We start from the raw sequence: 18,473 nt of genomic DNA, 5'->3' as shown, positions 1-18,473 counted from the left end.
AAACAAGTTTCTTTTCACTCAAATAATGCTTTAAAAAAAAAAATCAAAATAAAAAAAATCTAAAAATTTGAAAATTTCCTAAGGCTATAGGCCTAACTTTTTTTTGAGTAATTTTGCAAAAAAAATAAATTGATTTATTTTATTGCTAATTGGTTGAAATAAGTTTCTTTTCACTCAAATAATGCTTTAAATACAAAAAAGACCAAAAAATAAGAAAAAAATAAAAAAAATCTCAAAATTTGAAAATTTTCCAAGGCTATAGGCTTAACTTTTTTTATGTAATTTTGCAAAAAAAAATTAAATTGATTTATTTTAATGCCAATTGGTTGAAATAAGTTTCTTTTCACTCAAATAATGCTTTAAATAAAAAAAGAATAAAAAATTGTGGAGCCCTCAAACAAACCCCCCTTCCCCCGCCATCGCAACCAGAGATTTAAAGGGCCCCGAGGATTCTCAGTTCATCGAAAGTGCGACTTTCTTTAGATTTGGGGCCCCAATTACCATTCCGCTTAGGGCCTCCGAGAAGATTGATCCGCCACTGCTTCACAGACAAAACGCCTGCAAGTAGTTTTCCCTGCACACACGCACACATAACGCAGAAAAAGCTTTTCCGTGTAAGAGTGAGAAAACTCACCGGGTTTTCCGGGTGGGAGGAGCCAAATCGTTCAATTTTCCTTGCATACCTTAAGCGACGAACGGGAACGGGAAATGTTTTACATGTACAATCATCATCAATGACAGTTTGATGCAAAACAAACAAATTCCTTTCAAGTGTTTCATCTCAAGATACGCAGCAAACAACGAACGTGCGGGACGAAATGCAATCATCCAAGCAAACGTGTAAAACGACTCCTTGCCTTTCGGGCATGGAAGGCAGTAGGTAACAGCTGCTTGACTTTGGAAGACGTTACCATAGCAACATGATCGCGTGTGGGTGAGTAAGGATCGATGTAACATGTTCGGAGCATTAGAATCCTTACGAGCTAAGATCACCGATGTACCGACAGAACCAACAAACAAGCAGTTGTCTCGCTTTAGCACAATGTTCCGCACACGATCGTGACGTGTCGTGAAAATTTTCACTACTTTGCTCACGTTTCCACAGTGTCGCTTACTTGAGGTCTCGTTCGCACGCACGTAAGCAGATCCATCTGCGCACACGCAACTCGACGCGTACGGTAGCGCCTGTCACTGTTGTCACGCTTTTCCGGTGCCCATGGTGATCAGTACGATCGTGCTTTTCCGCGGCGAAGGTATCGGGCCCTCCCATCTGGTGCGTACGTGATCGTCAGGTGTGTACACTAGCCGGGTATATCTGAAGTAGTTCGCGTACGTTAGGGTTGCTTACCTGTTTTATATTCGTTTTCCAAGAATTTAACCTTCTTTGACAAAATTCTGTCCACGACATTCGAGTGGGTGAGACGCGTGATGGTTAGTTGAAGTTGTGAACCGACCGGCAAAAGGAATCATACCTTGATTAGCAAGCTACGGCTGACGGCCACAGTGCTACAGGGCGTTCGTTCTGTGATGACAAAGTTTAATCGCACCGTTGGCCGGAAGTCGGCGGTTAAGAGCGAGCTGGCCGGTTACAAGCAAGGGTACGAAGTGGACCATCGGTCTTTCGGCGAACTCATGCCGCCCGGTGCCGGACCAGCGATGACATCGGTGATGCATGGCAAAGCAAATGGTGGCGGTACGGGAACCTGTGCTGTGAATGGTGCAATACATGGTGTGCAAAAGGGTGTCCACCCGTTACAGGGTGGGATGGTGGTAACGGGCAATGGTAGTGGTGGTGGTGGTGGTAGTTGTAATGTTAATAATGGTGTTGGTGGTGGTGGTGGTGGTGGTGGTAGTTACTTACATGAGCTTAGTGCAGAGCAGAAGCTGAAACTCAACATCCAGCAACTTCATATCCGACAGAAACAGCTGCAGCTTACCGACTACGATGACAACAGTCTCAGCTCGGAGGAGCATGTCCTGGCACCGGCTGCCGGTTGCATGGCCAGCCCGAACCGGCCGTGCCTAACGTGGGCCTGCAAGGCGTGCAAAAAGAAAAGCGTTGCGGTTGATCGCCGAAAAGCGGCAACCCTGCGCGAACGGCGTCGGTTGCGGAAGGTTAGTGTCATGTGGCAATGTGCATTTTTTGTACCACAAAAAGTGACATTCTTCTTGCTTTCAACAAAGGCATGTTTTACACTTACACAAAAATTTAATTTAAATTAAGAATTTATCTTCAAATAGCATTATTTTTTGGTTTTGAAAAATGGTTCACTTTCCTTTTCAACCATTATTTTGCATATTTTGTTCAAACATTTGTTACTTAAAAAAGTTTAAAATAAATTTCTTATCAATCTTGTTGGTTTGCATTACAAAAATTCAATATGATACCTGATAAACTTTTGGAACAATTGATCGTTTTGATGATCGTTAACGGTTTATATCAATATAACTCCTCGTGGAAATGTATCCGTAAACCATACCGAATTTTCATCTAATAACTTGATTCTTTTTAAAAGAACTTTTTAGAACATCCTTTAATTGTGATGTATAACATCAGTAACATTTCATTTATCATTAAAAGCATGCAAAAACGGATCATTATTGACCCTTTAATTAAGAGACCTTATTTTCTAACTGATACGAAATTACTGTTGCTTACAACTCAATGAACGAGGCATATTTTAAATTATTAATTATTAATAAAGAAATTATGAATAAAGAACTGTTTCTTTTTATTATACTAACGATAATATGCTTAAAACTATGATAAGCCTACAGAACAGCAATTTAGACATAAATACATAAAATACATCAGTTGTTCCTACTTTGATTTCCATTCTTCCCAAACTAGTTTTTATATCTTTTGTTAGCTTTCACAATTTAAAAAAAAAATCATGTATAGAAGTTGCTGTTTAATGTATGTTAATATCTTGCATTTGCAAAAGTAAGGACTTTTAAACTTGGTTCAATTTGTATATTCTAGTCTCTCTCTCTCTTCTTGGCTTCAATGACCTTACAGTTTACGACGGCCATTTCTGGCTTATTAGATTTATTTTTACCACGTAGCCGGATAGTCAGCCCTTGCTACGGCGGATTTGAACCCGGTCCTGCCGTGTGGACCGTTTATCACATGCAGCACCAGGCCAATCCGTAGTATATTCAGGGCCACCCTATATTCTAGTATAAGCCCTAAAAGTATGTTTATTAGGATATAAAAAGAATCCTATTAGAGAATGTATCGATTTTTAAACAAAAAATCATAATTAACGATCTTTATCAAATTCTTAATTCCTAATTGGATTGTAATTGGACCACTCGATAGGATGACATCGTAGGGCCGATGTGTAAAATCCTATCGGGGTTGTACCCCCGTAGGCAGGACTGATTATCTTGCTAAATGTAACTAAAGCCAAAACTGGTCAGACTACAAGACTTCTTAAAGTTGTGCTAAAACAAATGTTTAAAATAATAAAAAAGAAACTTATTTACTCACACATCAAAAAATTCCAACCACAGGTAAACGAAGCATTTGAAGTATTAAAGCGACGAACCAGCACGAACCCAAACCAGCGGCTTCCGAAGGTGGAAATTTTGCGAAATGCCATCGAGTACATCGATAGTCTTCAGGCGCTACTGGATGTAAGTTGGTTTCAGTTTCAGTGTGCAAAATTAGTTTCAGTTTTAATACACTTAAACCGTTTTTCCGCTTTTTCCCACCATCCAGGAAACACCACCGTTGCACCAAAGCACGGACATCCTAACCAACGGGAGCAGCACAGTTCTTTCAACACCCCAGGACTACATGGTAAGTTTGGATTCACGGTGGCTAGCAAAAACCCACTGCCACTGGGTTTTGACTAATTAACGCCCGTAAAGCCGCATGTCGCGTATCGCTTCACAGCTGGCAGCTCATTTCCAATCAGCTCGCACCTTGTTCGGTTGGCACTTGTTGCGCTTTTTCCAGGCGTACACTCGAAGGGACGAAGTCACCGGAAAGGTGGTGGGGTATGGTTTGAGAATTTATCGTGATTTAATTGTTTGTTGATAAACATACTGATTGCCATCTGGGTGCACGGTGTCGTGCGATTTTCTCGCAGCGCACAGTTGATCGTACAAAGTGAACGGTTAGCATTACGAACGACCATTTTCGATGGTGATCATTGTGAAGCGCAATTGTGTGTGTGTGTGTGTGTTGGGCGAAGAAATGTTTTGTACCTTTTTTTTGCCATTTGCTGCGACCATTTGCAGATTTCTTTCTCCTCCACACTGGTTCGGTGACAAGTGAACCGGCAAAAGATTTATGACACTGCCGAACGGAGTACCGATTTCATTAATCGTTTCTGGGTGTTGCCGTGTGTGGCCTGTACGGTTCACTTTGTATCAGTGAGCGCACGGATGCGCGATACACGAAGCCGAGTGCCCAAACGGTTCAGCCGGTCGAATGGTGCCGGAATAGGAAAAGAACCAATCCCCGCACCATGTTGCAGTGGCTGGAAGATTAATGTTTCTCTTCGCTTGGCAGACGCGGAATCCATCCGGTAGTAGTGGGATGTGTGAAATTCTTGAGCGATTTTTGTTGTTGTTTTGTTGCAAATAACCATGTGCCGTACTAACCACAGACGTGGAACCGACATGCCGTTACGGTTGTGGAATGGTGTGATCACCTTTGGTGCAACCCGCAGTTCATGACACTGTCAGTTACGGTGCGAAGATCCGGCGTTGAAAACATAATTAGTACCATCGGCAACGATCAACCAAGTTGAAAGCGAGAAGAATGAGACGATGCAGAAGAAGATCAGGACAGAATTATCCTGGCAAACTGGAGCGGGAGGGCAGAAAGGAATTTTAATGCAATTGGAGTACAATTCGCGGCACTACACAGGCGTTATTACTGATCACGGAATATTGGGATACGAAATATTGGTGAGCAAATCTCGGTACGTACCGATTCCAGTGATCGACCCCTTGGTAGATCGGCTCGAATGAAAAATGTCCATTCATTTATTTCTCACTCTCTAGTCATAATATGTCAAACTGTCACGACAAATGTCAGGAACGGTAGCAGTACAATTAGTTGCTAGCCCGTTAAAGAAGATATTATTATCGGACTCCGACCGAGGTGCAGCGCGTCAGGAAACGCACGAACGTGACAGTATGGCGATCACCTCCAACCTCAAAAAAAAAAAGAGGAAGGGTCGCTGTTGGATACCACTGTGGTGTGGCTAACCGTGTATCCAAACGGTGCGCCAGCTACCGGGTTCGATACTATTGCTACACTGTGTCACTGTCACTGTTCCTGTCTGACTCCACACAAGCGCATTCATGCACCACGAGACTTTTGTCACGATCGGTTGACGAACGCCCGCGGAATCTAGACCCCTGTACTGTAGCGATCTCTTACACGTCTGTGGGAGCAACTTGAGCAAACAAACCGCACACGTCGCAGTCACGATCCGTGACATGGACCGTCTTCATCACACACACACGCACGCACACGATCTTCTATGTTGCGTTATGCGCCGGTATGCTGAGTTCCGTGGGTTCGTCGGACGCCCTTCCACGGACGCTTTGACAGTTCCTCGACGAGGAACATGTATCTTTCGTATCGGATCGTTACACGGCTGGATAGCTTTATTCTTACATTACATCGTGTATCCGCTGCCCCCGGGAGATGTACATTGATCGTTCGAAAACGGAAACGATCGATCACAATTAAGAAGCAATCTATCGCACATACCGGAGTCTATGATCGAGGACATCGTTTAGGAAGAATATTCCTGAGCACAACTTTTACAGAATTGATTTGAGTCTGTAGGTGGAGAATAAAAATACTGAGCAGTCATAAAAACGGGGAACGATGGCGTCGAGGGTGTAAATGGTGGTTAAGATTCGCATGAATACTTTTGGATCCTGGTGAGCATGCATGAAGGCTGCAAATGGTTGGGTTAAATTTGGAACATGAAACCAACAAAACAAAAAAAAAACAAACCCGCAACAAATCCGGCGAAACCACTCCACCGCTGGGATGCTGGTGAAATGACGCAGTGGCGCAACTTTTCAGCCAGTACATCGTTTTTAATGAGATTTAATTGCATGTTTCGATAAATTTGTCTTCACTGTGCGCCCCTGTGACACCCAGCGAAACCGCGTGCCGTGGCGTGCTTCCAGCCGTGTGCCGCGTTTGATGCTGTGAGACACGAACCGTTTTTTGCTCCCTGGTACGATCGTCTCTCGATCAACGTGTGTGCGCGCTCGCGCTTGCGTTTGTGCTGGCGATGCTGAACGATACGCGCATCTGTTTGCGCCCTTCTACCCAACCGTGGTAGATAAAACCAGCTTTAGCTCCTTTTTTATTTTTTGCTATCGTTCGTTTAATCTTCCACTCTTAGTCCGAACGGTCGTAAAGTTACGGTGAAATGATGAAAATTGTCACATAGGGAAAAAAGGGGACGCGAAAATGGTGTGTGGAAAAACGCTCCCTTACAATCTCTCGGTCTCGGTTTTTATTTTTCCATCCAAAAGTTTTCGTTTTTGTTTATTACCACCGGGACAGTCGGATGCTTCACCGCTTTGCATGTTTTGCGCGGGTATGAAATACGGGTGCCCGCACGTAATTTAACATACGGCATCGTTAGTCGCAGATTTTCTCCGAACACGTTAAGGAAATCCGCCTTCCAGACTACACTACATACTGTCTTGATCTTCTGTTATGCTTTTCATCTTCCCTTGGGCCTCTGTATGGATGTTTGCGTGTGAGTCTTCTGTGGCATGCCAAATAGCAATGCACAACAAGGTGTATCTGCTGACGAGTACAAGTTGCATACGATATCTTACAAAGATCAGTCGGAGGATAGCAAATCTACATGATTTGTAAGTGCTTGCAAGGATGTTATACATACTGTAATTGTGCAATAAGCAAACAAAACTTTACTCGTTTGTTAGTTATGTTTATTTTTCTTGGTGGAAAAGGAAATGTTTCTCAAAGAAGTAACATTCTGTTTCATTGAGATCTGGAGTTCTGGGATTTGGATTTAAGCTTTTGATTGTGAATGAAGATTAAATTGAACGAATTCAGATATCAGTCTTCCAATCAGAACAATGTTCTATCCATTGTCAAATTTTATGTCTCTACGAAGGTATGATACAGAACCTAATATATGGGAATAACAAGGTGCTTAAGCACCAAAAATGTTGAAGGATCTCTCATTCGCGCATCAGGAGTATTCCGATTGTATTAACATGAATTCCTTTCTCGTATCGCAGCTCAGGTTTAAGAAGAATGGAACTATCTTTAAGATATTCAACTCCGTATATCCTAGTCACTTAAAGTCCATTTATTGGTATGCTAAGTCAGTGGTGGATTAAGCTTCTCGGAGACCCTAAGCGGAATAGTAACGGATCTAAGCGGAATAACCGAACGGAGAAAGTCAAATTATGAAAATACTTACCGGGGGTGAACTGATTTCAAAAGTGCTGACCGGGGAGCCATTTTTGAAGGCCCTAACTGCAAATTCACGGGGCCCCTAAAACTCTGGTTGCGATGACGGGTTTGGAGGGTTTGGGGTCCCCACAACCGACGAAAGAAAATAAGTAAAGTGTTACAATATTGTAAGACATGCATATTGAACTCTAAAAGCGCCAAACATTTCGAGGTCCTTTTTGCCTCGTGGCCCCCCGCGGCCGCTTACTTTGCGTAGTGGATGATCTGCCTCTGTGCCAAGCACCAGTGATCGATACAGGAACATCGGCTTCCTGTCTGACACTGTTTCTTGCATATGCCCAACACCTCAGACACCAAACTGTCCAAATGGTTGAGGGTGATTATTGAGAACTAATAGGTCATGACTGCTAACTAGTGGCTAAGAAGACTTATGCCGAACAAGAAGTCGCTCAGTCTTGAATGCAGTTCGATCCATCAAAGGCAATTCATTAGATTAAGAGCATCGAAGTCACGTCAAGAGCTTGACTATTAGATCTCGTCACCTATTCTAAATGAACTCCGTATTTGTGTATCTATTGATACTTTCTGATGTAGATGCATCAGTAAAACAGACCATTTTTTGCTGCCATCATCATAATTGAAAGCGATACTCAACTTTTTATGTCGGCACTCTCATCTTGCACCGTACATTATTATTCTATAATTGTGTTTGAAGTTAATAGCTCAGCTTCCGTTGATGTTAACGTGTTAATTACAAACAGCTTACATTCCCTTGCATATCTGCACTTCACAAACGATCATGTAATGGTTTGCATGATCTTTTTGACACTGGCTGGTCCTGTTTGGTGTTTCTCTACACACCTCCACAACCTAATGGCGCCGGTACAGGGTGGGGATGGTTGATAAAAACCCAACTATCGTAATTCTTTCCGACCGCCCTGTCACCGGTGGAATGTGAATCTGCGCATTCTTTGCGTACGGTTATCGAACACAACAACGCCACAGACGGTGTGGAAACCCTACAGCGCACAGCAAACACATCCCGCCGATCAGTAGCTGTCGATCGGTGGGTCCGTATAGGTACCGCATGTTGACAAATTCCACCCAAGGTCAGCCATGTTGCTTCCCCCCCCCCCAAAAGCATTTCCCCCATGCTGATGCCCATGTTGTACCTGATGGTCACGCACGATGGATGAAAAGTGGTCAAGCGTTTGTTACAACTGTCACAAACCAGGCAGCGATCGTAGCCGACTCTTTACAAGTGTCTGTCCTCGCCCTCAAAATCATCAAAGAAAATGGTACGGGTTTTTCGGCCAATTCTTTAACTTTAACCATTGGGTGGGGAAGTGTTTTGCATTGCATGTTTTCCACCGACATTCCCAACGTTCATTCGTTCATTCATTAACCGCTGCCTGGCTGTCTCGCCTTCCGTGTTTTGTTGGGGTACATTCACACGCGGCTTGCGTCATCTGGGCCCGACGCGAAGGAACTGACGGGAAACAAATCGCCCAAAAGATCCGGCGACCTCGGACAGATCCCGGCTACGGGGTACTGTCATCTTTCATTTTCCGAACAATTCTATCGCGGGCGGGGTACGCCACCGTGACTGGTGGACGTTTCGGTATTTTAAATCGGTTGTTTGGCTTTTCCATGATGAGACAAATTAATCTTGAGCTCCCGAAAAACAAGTGACGGTGGCGGGACACGACAATCGGGACCGTTTAATCGGGTTAGCTTTCGTGAGCATTAATTCAAGTCGATATGCTCGTGTGGTGGCTACTGCAGGCGTACTGAGCTAATACGATCATTTAAGAAGATTACTGAGTTGTTTTTTTTTGTTTTCGCTTCTTCACTGAGACAATAAGTATGAACACATTTCTTATCACATGAGAGCGTGTTTTAGTGTGTGTGTTTTCTTTCTATTTTTTTTTTTTGAAAGAGAGGCTGAGATCAAGTTTTCGGTTTTGCTTTTTGTTGGAAAATTATACACCCTTCACATTTATAGCCGCACGGCAGCCGTATTTGTTACGCCCCACAATTGTGTTGATCCAACGGCGTAATCCTTTTGCCCATTACAATTACGGGTTTTACACTATTTTTAGCATTAGGAATGATAGTAATTTCTCATTTAATCACACCTTCGTCTACACCATCGGAAGCAACGAGCGTGTCTAGGCGTTCGGGACGGTACCAAACAACCGATGACTGCTGTTAAGCCGCTTGACTCAGCTGGGATTAATTAAAACTCCACCACATCGGGACCCTGCCCAAGCTAATGAGTATGTGCTAATTGTGCACACCACGTAACAGCGCACAGATTTTCTTTTTCTTCGTCTGTTGCGAATGTCACCCCAAAAACACTCGCACGGCCGCACGGGCGCGTTGACTTGTGCGAGTGGATAAACAGTGTTTGAGGTGTTAAAGTTCATTAAGGTTGAATCCGTGACAAAAAAAAACACGGACGTTCATCTTCTTCAGCCAACCGAGCCGGGGAAGCCCAACTCTACTGAATGAATGTTTTTGGCCGCTCGGGAGCACGGGAAGCATTTTTCGCTCCCCATCCCAACGTCACCCACATGGGCCCCGACAGTTCCGATGGTTCGGTTTGCCTTTGCGTCGGGCTTTGATTAATTAGTGAATTAGCCCTACACTAAGTGCGATTAATTAGCTCCCGTGCCCGCACATCGGGTCGAGTTATCAAAGGGCGCAATGCAACTGATGCAAAACGCGACCAACGAAAGCGGCACCGGGTGCTTCTTATCTGACAGCTCGCTTGATGTTCTGTTAGAACACGCCCGCCCAAAACGCTGGAGTGTACCGTGGCAAGTGAGTGGCGTTTGATTTTGTAACAGGATATAGTATAGCAAGATGTTACCGTTTGCAGGGTTAACATTTTGGTCAATCGTCTAAAATCCTCCCACCACCCGAAAGAGTTGGCCGTGTTGGAGAGGAAAACATCGTTCGATGGTTGGATAGTTGGAATGTAAATTAAGATGTTTACCACTACTGGCCGCAATTACCTTTTGCCCAGTTTTTGGGACGAATGTATCGAGCACTGGGCGTAAAGATGCAATGGTGTAGTAGGTTGGAATTTTTGGTACACCCCTAAAGGGGTCCCTAATCCATACGAGCGCTACTAATCAAGGGACTCAATCTAAGGCGGTCACACAAAATGGATGCTGCGGAAAATGGAAAAGCTGAAAGGGGTTTAATTGCAGCAACATGCAATGTTAATGATTTCATTATAGCATTCCAAAACCTTGGTACATTGGACATTTTCTTGATGACGAACTAATCGTCTAATTTAATGTTTCTTTAGAATGTTATATCTGGAGTGAATACTCCAGGTGACTTGGAGATAGAAATGTCATACAAGAAGTCTAGCAAATTAAAATTCTTTTCCCAAAAATTTATTGGGCGCCCAAACTGTTTGGTGACATTCAGATGTCAAAAATGATGATATGCAAGGATCTTTTTTTGTTGGTAGTATACCGGACAGATTACTTATTCTACGATTGACGACCACAAATGTGTACCTATGTATAACATTTCGTAAACTCGCAAGTACCGGTAGCAAGTTTGCGCCTGCATTAAGCAGTAACTCTGTTGATCATAAAACAACGGAAGATCCTCGGCAGTAAAAAAGCACTCACGCGCTGTGTGCAATGAAATGACTTCTGTTTTAGCATGGACATCTTAAGGCGAAATGAAAAACATCCATCTTTCTAACCTGTGCGCTATCCGCACAACCACAGGGGAGAAGAGCATGATTAACAAATTATGAGCTAATTAAGTGAGATTAATCATACATTTGGGCAATGGAAAGGTTCTTTGATCTTCTTTCGTCACTGTGAGGATCTGTCACTACCGGCTCAGTGTGTACATATATCATACGCCGAATCTTACTTTTGCAATAAGCGAGTTTGGAACATGTCTCGAAAAAAACCGAAGGACAGAGGATGTATCCGCGTGACCATGGGGTTAGGGTGGATGGGGATCATATCTTTCAGTGAGTCATTGTGTTTAATCTACCCGCGAGAGGAAAAACCAACTCACCCACCGTCTGCCACGGCAGTTGGATAAAGTTTATGGGCAACAATCGTATAACTGTCTTTTTTTTTTCAATTCTTCACTTTTCACTCTGCTGTCTAATGCTCGTCGTGTGTGCGAGAGTTGATGTTTTATATTGCGGTCCGTATCCTTTTCTTTTTTCTCTTCTTTCATTCATTTGATCGTGTAAAATGTGGAAGCAGTGGACGCTACTTTATGACCGATCTGTCAGCTTCGGCAAAAACACGGTGTGGGCAAATAATTTTCAGCGCAATAAATTTTAGATCACCACCCTCCTTTTGCAACCTTCGCCAGCAAAACCCAAAGGCCTCCCTCCCAAAACGAAATGCTGATCGCGAGACACTACGCGCAGCGTTTGATTGCGTTGTGCGTACTGTGTTTAGGACTAGCGCAAGTTAGTCGTTTGTCGCGCTTCATATTTGTGGCCATCATTTTTTTTTGTAACTCTGGAAAAGTGTTTTTTTTATTCTCAAACGACATTTAGAAGAATTATAAAAAAAGGCAAACTATCTCCCCTCCCCTTTCAGAGCACGTGATCGGTTAGACAAACATATAGGCTAGAAGCAAACAAATAGATTCTTGTCGTGTGGGTCACCATTTGTTTCTTTACGGGGTGTGTGAAGCAAAACAAAAGACATTTTTACTTTGGGGGAGGGTGGGCAGCATGTTTGGATTGTGCCGTTGGAGCAGAGCACACTTCGAAGATGACATTTTTCAATACTGGCACGCACGCGGGACCCACGACACACACGGCTCAATCTCGAGTAAATAAAGTATTAAGACGTTAAGACTGCTTATTTTTAAATGTCTCCATCTCTCTGTGTGTGTGTGCCGATGATGCTGGCTTCGCTCACCAAACACCGAACTAATGCCGTACATTCTTACCGTTGGAAGCGTTCATCCCCTCATTTCTGGGCAAAACACCATAACCATAATTTCTCGATAAATTATTTTTTAATATTTCCTCCTGGATTAAACAGAAAGAGTGTGCTCTAACGCTACCGGTTTCGTCTGCCGGCCCTGGTATAATCCCAAGAAAAAAAAGGAAGAATGTTTTGAATCTGTCACGGAGAGTGAAAGTTTATGAATTCCGCCACGCCATCATGATAGTAGGAAATCCCCGGGGTCTCGTGAAGCGAACGGCATGAAGAAGAAAAAAAAAGAGTATGAAAAATGATACCTCGTTGTGCGATCGTACGATCATCGTAAGTCTTCTGCTGTAAAGTGACATTCGATCGTGCTTCTAACAGGGAGCATCCTGCCAACCATGTTCCAGGACGGCAGCCCCTGTTTGGTATTGTATGTTTGCAGTCCCTCCTGAGCAACACTGGAACACGGGCAACCCACTTACCCGGAGAACGAGACATGGTTAACTGCTTCACGCTAGTTCGATTGATAGTTGTCACCTTGAGGGCGATGAGCGGCAATATCCTCCCGCGGATAAGCCGCCCCGGGTGCACTTACGTACTCGTTGCGCACAAAACCTTGATGGCGCTCCGGGTTTTGAATTTGTTGGCACCGTAGCACCCTTGCCCCGTTCAATCCCGTGTGCAAGAGAGCACATGGAAGGGACGGCAAACGAGACCGAAAAAAAGTGTCTGACTGCGTGCACCCGATACAAATAGCTGACTGTCTAACGGATACATGATTTTGTAATATGTGACTCTAAATGCCATCCTAAATCTTACGCTAAGTGGTCCGTATTATAGTCGACACTTCGTTTTTCGGGTGTTCTTATTCCCTTTCCTTTTACATCGTTTTTTTCTTTCTTTCTTGTGCGTCTTTCGTCCCGCTTTTGCGCACGCTTCCCAGCTGGCTTTGCTTCCACGCACATCACGCGGGTGATCGTCACTGAAAAGAGAAAAACTCGACGTGACGCCATCGAACCGTATCGGTTTCAAACACGCACAGATTACATATTGCCGCCTATTCCACGGTGTAAACTGTGTCATCTACGGCATCGATTCGTCAAGAAGCGTCCTACACGATCGGCAGAAGAACAAGGGTAGCAGCAACCACACGGCCGGAGGGATGTTGTTTATGCCCGCCGAAGGAATTAGTTTACCACCGGTGGTGCCCTTGAAAGTAGCGAAAAGGAACGATCCGTGTTGCTAGGTCACATTACGATAACGCGTCAAACTAGCGTTAGCTACCGGTCGACCGGACGTGAGTGCGTTGGAAAAGTTGGGACCTTTAGGCAATTCCCAAAACGGATGCGGGCTGTGTACGGTTCGGTACAATTGGTACTCGTACATCAAAATAAACAAGGATATGTGTAATCTGTGTACAACTGCTTGGCTGGAAGAACTTTGTATGCTTTTACTGTTAAGTGGCGTTATATATTGAGAGTTCGCTATACTGCAGTGCTCTGAAATCTAAAGTTGTCTTTTAAAGTAAGAACGCTATCTTGTATGTTTTGAAGAACTACCGGCAAAAATAGGTACAGACTATGTCCAAGGAATTCTGGCGTTAAAATTCTTCGTTAAAATAAAAAATTGATTACGATCGAAGATCGATCGCTCTAGAGCAGGGGCCTCCAAACTTTTTAGATGGCGAGCCGCTTTGAGTAGAATAACTACAGCTGAGGGCCAATTTCGGTATCTCTCGGGAGGGCCGTAGTTTGGAGACCCCGGTTCTAGAGGCTAAATTCCCCTTAAAAATGTCTCCACTAAGCAGAACACTGGCAAATCAATTGCGACAACTACTTCATGGTATCACCCATCTTACAAACATGTAGAAACCCAGACGACCCGACGATCAATTCACACTCATTTAGCAATATATTTGCTCGCGTCCACATGTCACCTTAGGACACTAGGATGTCAACCGTATCGTTTCCTGATTCCTTGGATCCCGCACCTTCCCAGACGCTTCCCAAAATGATGAAACTCGCACATAAATCGTTCATTTTATGCTGACAATTTTTGGTACTCACACACAAAAGGAACGAACCGAGGTACTCCCTCGGGTGCTCCGTCCACTGCAAAGTAATTGCATCGTAAATGCCACCGGGTTATGCGCGCATAGAATGTGACCATCGGTCCGGTGAGAATATAGGGAAACCGTTCAAGAAGTGCAATAAAACGTGACGAGAGGCTTGCTGTAGTGGCTTGCTCTATTGTACGACACCCATCCAACAATCGTCGGCAATCACTGCAATTGGTGTGCGCATTCGGGCAGGAACGTAATCTGAATAGTAAATCTTTTTCAAAATTCCGTTTTGCAAAACCATCAACCAGCTAGCCTATCAATTGGCCGATCTGCGTAAGGGGTAGCCCTTGAGTGTGCCGCAATGACGAGATCATGATCATTGTTGATACCACCGGCGGGCGGGTGATCGCCGTGAGGAATGGCCTCGCAGATGATCCAAGAATAGAACGTGCGTTCTCCCTCCGGACAGTAGTTTGTAAATTGTCGCGTATCGCACCCATAGCTCAATCTTTCGGCTCCTTGGATTTTATTCCCCCAGCCCGAACATCATCGAACACGCAGGGCCCACACTATATCGTTTGATGTTTTTGTAGAGTTAAATGGCACACACCCAAAACATAAGAAATTTCCTTTCCATCCCTCCACCTTTAGGGCATCACCGTCCGTCCATCCTGTGCGAGGAGAGAGAGAGAGAGAGTGAGAGAGAGAGAGAGAAAGAGAGTCGTAATATATACCTTTTGTGTCACATCCACTACTAGGCGAGGAGTGATCGCGATCGTCCCGCCGGTTCCCGACGGTTAAAAGATATGGCGACGACTTCATTTTATTTTATTGCCGAATGTCATCTTTTTTAATTGACGTTATAGAATCGTCGTAAACGCTTGTGTGTGCTCAATGTTGGATTGTGTGTTGGGTTGTTGGTATGCCCTTGTACCACCTCATACGAACCTAGAGCGATTCCCTTTTGAAAGACGTATAAAAAGCTATCACCAGTATAACTTACACTAAATTAGGCATCACAAATGTCAGTTTGTTCGGCCGGTGCCGGGTGTCGTTTGCTTTTTGGAAACCCCGTCGGAAAAAAAGGTTTGTCTTACCGCGAGAGATCGCGTGTGAGTAGCGACGGTAACGGTGGAATCTATTTTCGGGTTCACACATTTACGGAAGCCCCACACACACAGGATCTTACCGGTTGATGAAGACGGGTCCACCTCACCATCGGTTGGACCCGTCGTGTCGGGATCTGGATGGATCCGTGAATCAAAATTCCACAGCGGGCTAGGTTGGGAGTTGAACCGCTTTGGCACACGGACCGGGTTTTAGCTGCATGATGGCAAAACGTGTGCGCGAACAAATTATCGTCATGTCTACAAGCTCATTTAGCCGGCATCTTCGTGTTGTGGGCCGAATCATTCGCCGAATGTGGTTTTTTGGGATCGCCATTAAAGATGTTCCTTTCATTTTATCCCTTTTACAGAACTGCTGCCCCAACAGTTATCTGCGCGAACGCTTAGGACAACTGGGAAAGGACAACGACCGGTACTCACCCCTAACAGGTAAGATTATGCGGGGAAATCCGGCGCGGGAAGGGATGGGGTAGTGTAACGATCCGTGTGCCACACGCTCTTTGCGTAGAAATGCGGCGGAAAAGCTACAGCCATGCACTATTGCCACACGGTCTCTGGCAGAAGGAAATAGACCGGTGACGGTTAAGAGTGCCGTGGTGGTTAACCACGTCGGCAAATTAGAAAATTATGCATTCAACCGTTCGGTACGTTGATTTATCATCTCTTGACCAAAGTGCGGCATCACAAATAACCGTACACGTACAGAAGAAGATGGAACGTGATTCTATATTTAAGCAGGGCTCTGTACGGGGTTTTTTTAGTCCTTCAATTCGGGAGTTCCAATGGCGCTTCTGTAAAAGGACGCGGATGTAACGCACATTAACACCCAAAACGTTTCTTCCTTCCCCAGGGTACAATCAAACATCCACCACCGCATCCATCAGCGGGTCCAGCTTGGATTGCCTGAATCTGATTGTGCAGAGTATCAGCAATGCACCACCATCATCCCAACTGCTGCCACAAACATCCGCCCAGGCCGCTCACACACCACCAGCGAACAGTACCATCCTGAACGGTGGCACCTCTTCCGGCAGCAATGGAACACAGTTACACCAACATCCGCACCATGCGCTACTGTACAGCAGTACGTTCTGTTCACCCTCTCCAGCATCATCGTCCTCGTCATCCTCATCATCCTCATCATCTTCGTCGTCGTCGTCCGTTTCTTCGGTTTCCTCCTCGCCCATGTCACCCGCGTTGGCCGGATCGCAACATCATCAGCACGGGACCATGGGAAGCAACCGAACCGTTGCACCACCGACAACATCCGTTTCACTCCCCTAGCGAGGGGCGGGGGGTTTTGCTGGTACGGCGATGCAAAAATCTTTAATTAGTTGTACATACTTGCGAGTCGGGCACACCGTAACAATGGTTTGCCAAGGTTGGTGGCAACGCCATCGCAAAACCTGCGAGATGATCGCACGTTCGGTGTATCGGTATGTTACGTTATAAATGAAAGAGGTATTATTAGTGTAACAATTCTTAAGTATCCTAGGTTAGGTAGGAGCCGTAAAGCGAAATTAAATTAGGCAACGAATAAATCATAACCCTTCATATGTGGTACGCACGTGTCTGCCCGATGGTGAAAGTCTAGAAGCCATGATGACTTTATTCCCTGCTCCGAGAAAGTTTGTCTCTTCCGTCAGATTTATTGTTCTTCTCATTTAGGAAATTTTTGCTTCTCCTTGTTCTGAGTGCGAGAATTTCATTATATAATAGCACACGAACACAGTTTTCTTGTCTATCCGTTTCAAAGCAACAACTATCACGTCTGAGCTTGACGATCGTACATCCAGCCGCATCGAACCGGACATATGTTGTAAGGTTCCTCCTGTGATGTAGTGTTCACAATGATGGCACTATCAACGGCTGTTGTTGGCTTAGTTTGGTCCAACGCGTTCGTCCAGCACCAGATTCCAATCGATGCAACCGATCGCCCCGCTGAAAGTTCTGCATCAAGAGCAATACCTCCATAGGTGTTGCAGATCGTCATTTCTGTACCGCTTCACATCACTGACGGGTGAGTATTTTAGCGCCGGAACAGCCATGGCTCAAAACGTGTACGATAAGGAACCCGATCACACAATTCAGTGGTTCAGTATCAGTTGAAATTAGGGATGATAATAACACCTCATTTTAGTGAGTCAACTCAGAGTGAATGAGTCGTTACTAGGAATCAGCTCGTTTAACAACTCATTTCGAAATCATAAGAAACCCGGGCCCCCAAACTCCCTCCACCGGTCAGCACTTTTGACTTATTTGACTTATTGACTTATACACTTTAAGTTCTTATTAATATTTTATATAATGGAGCTATTGGTTTGAAACTTTGAAACTAGATGCGCGGGCCGCATAAAACCACCTTAAGGGTCGCATGCGGCCCACGAGCCGCAGGTTGCTCATGCCTGATTTAAAGCATTATTAGAGTGAAAAGAAACACATTGCAACAAATTTGCATGAAAATATACCACATTTAAAAATTTTGCTGAATTGCAGAAAAATGATGAACATTTTACATTTTCTCAAACAGGGTAGTGAACTTGGTTCCTCGAATAACTTCTGGCACAGACATCTGAGGGCATGGCCGTCCAAGAAGAAAATGTAGCCATTGATGCCATCTATCGACCACAGGCAAAGATTGGAGATCCGTTGGATACCGACCGAGTTATAGGCAAAATTTGGTGCAAAAATGAGGAACATTTTACATTTTCTCAAACAGGATAAGGAACTTGGTTCCTCGCATAACTTCTGGCACAGACATCTGAGGGCATGGCCGTCCAAGAAGAAAATGTAGCCATTGGTGCCATCTATCGACCACAGGTTAAAGATTGGAGATCCGTTAGATACCGACCGAGTTATAGGCAAAACTTGGTGCGAAAATGAGCCTTAGTGGATTGACAAAT

General features: G+C 44.5%; 1 protein-coding gene across 1 annotated transcript; it reads left to right on the top strand.

Moving 5' to 3' along the window:
- Positions 1-1,213: 1,213 nt before the first annotated feature.
- On the top strand, positions 1,214-17,133 carry LOC125763087 (myogenic-determination protein). Its single transcript, XM_049425902.1, has 5 exons — positions 1,214-2,115; positions 3,517-3,639; positions 3,725-3,805; positions 15,921-15,999; positions 16,421-17,133. Exons 1-5 carry the CDS (start codon positions 1,528-1,530, stop codon positions 16,852-16,854), a joined length of 1,305 nt encoding a protein of 434 aa, XP_049281859.1. The 5' UTR covers positions 1,214-1,527; the 3' UTR covers positions 16,855-17,133.
- The last annotated feature ends 1,340 nt before the right edge of the window (positions 17,134-18,473 follow it).

Source organism: Anopheles funestus, chromosome 2RL (genome assembly GCF_943734845.2).
Source record: "Anopheles funestus chromosome 2RL, idAnoFuneDA-416_04, whole genome shotgun sequence".
NCBI classification, from domain to species: domain Eukaryota; kingdom Metazoa; phylum Arthropoda; class Insecta; order Diptera; family Culicidae; genus Anopheles; species Anopheles funestus.
The sequence above is the reverse complement of the archived record's forward strand: the minus strand, read 5'-3'. Positions and strand labels throughout refer to the sequence as shown.

What these genes read in the sequence shown, in the direction of transcription:
- LOC125763087 (XM_049425902.1), top strand. Translation starts at nt 1,528, where the DNA reads ATGACAAAGTTTAATCGCACCGTTGGCCGGAAGTCGGCGGTTAAGAGC. An exon ending in GTCTTCAGGCGCTACTGGAT is followed by an intron (nt 3,640 to 3,724) that starts GTAAGTTGGTTT and finishes CCCACCATCCAG; the next exon opens with GAAACACCACCGTTGCACCA. An exon ending in CCGGTACTCACCCCTAACAG is followed by an intron (nt 16,000 to 16,420) that starts GTAAGATTATGC and finishes TTCCTTCCCCAG; the next exon opens with GGTACAATCAAACATCCACC.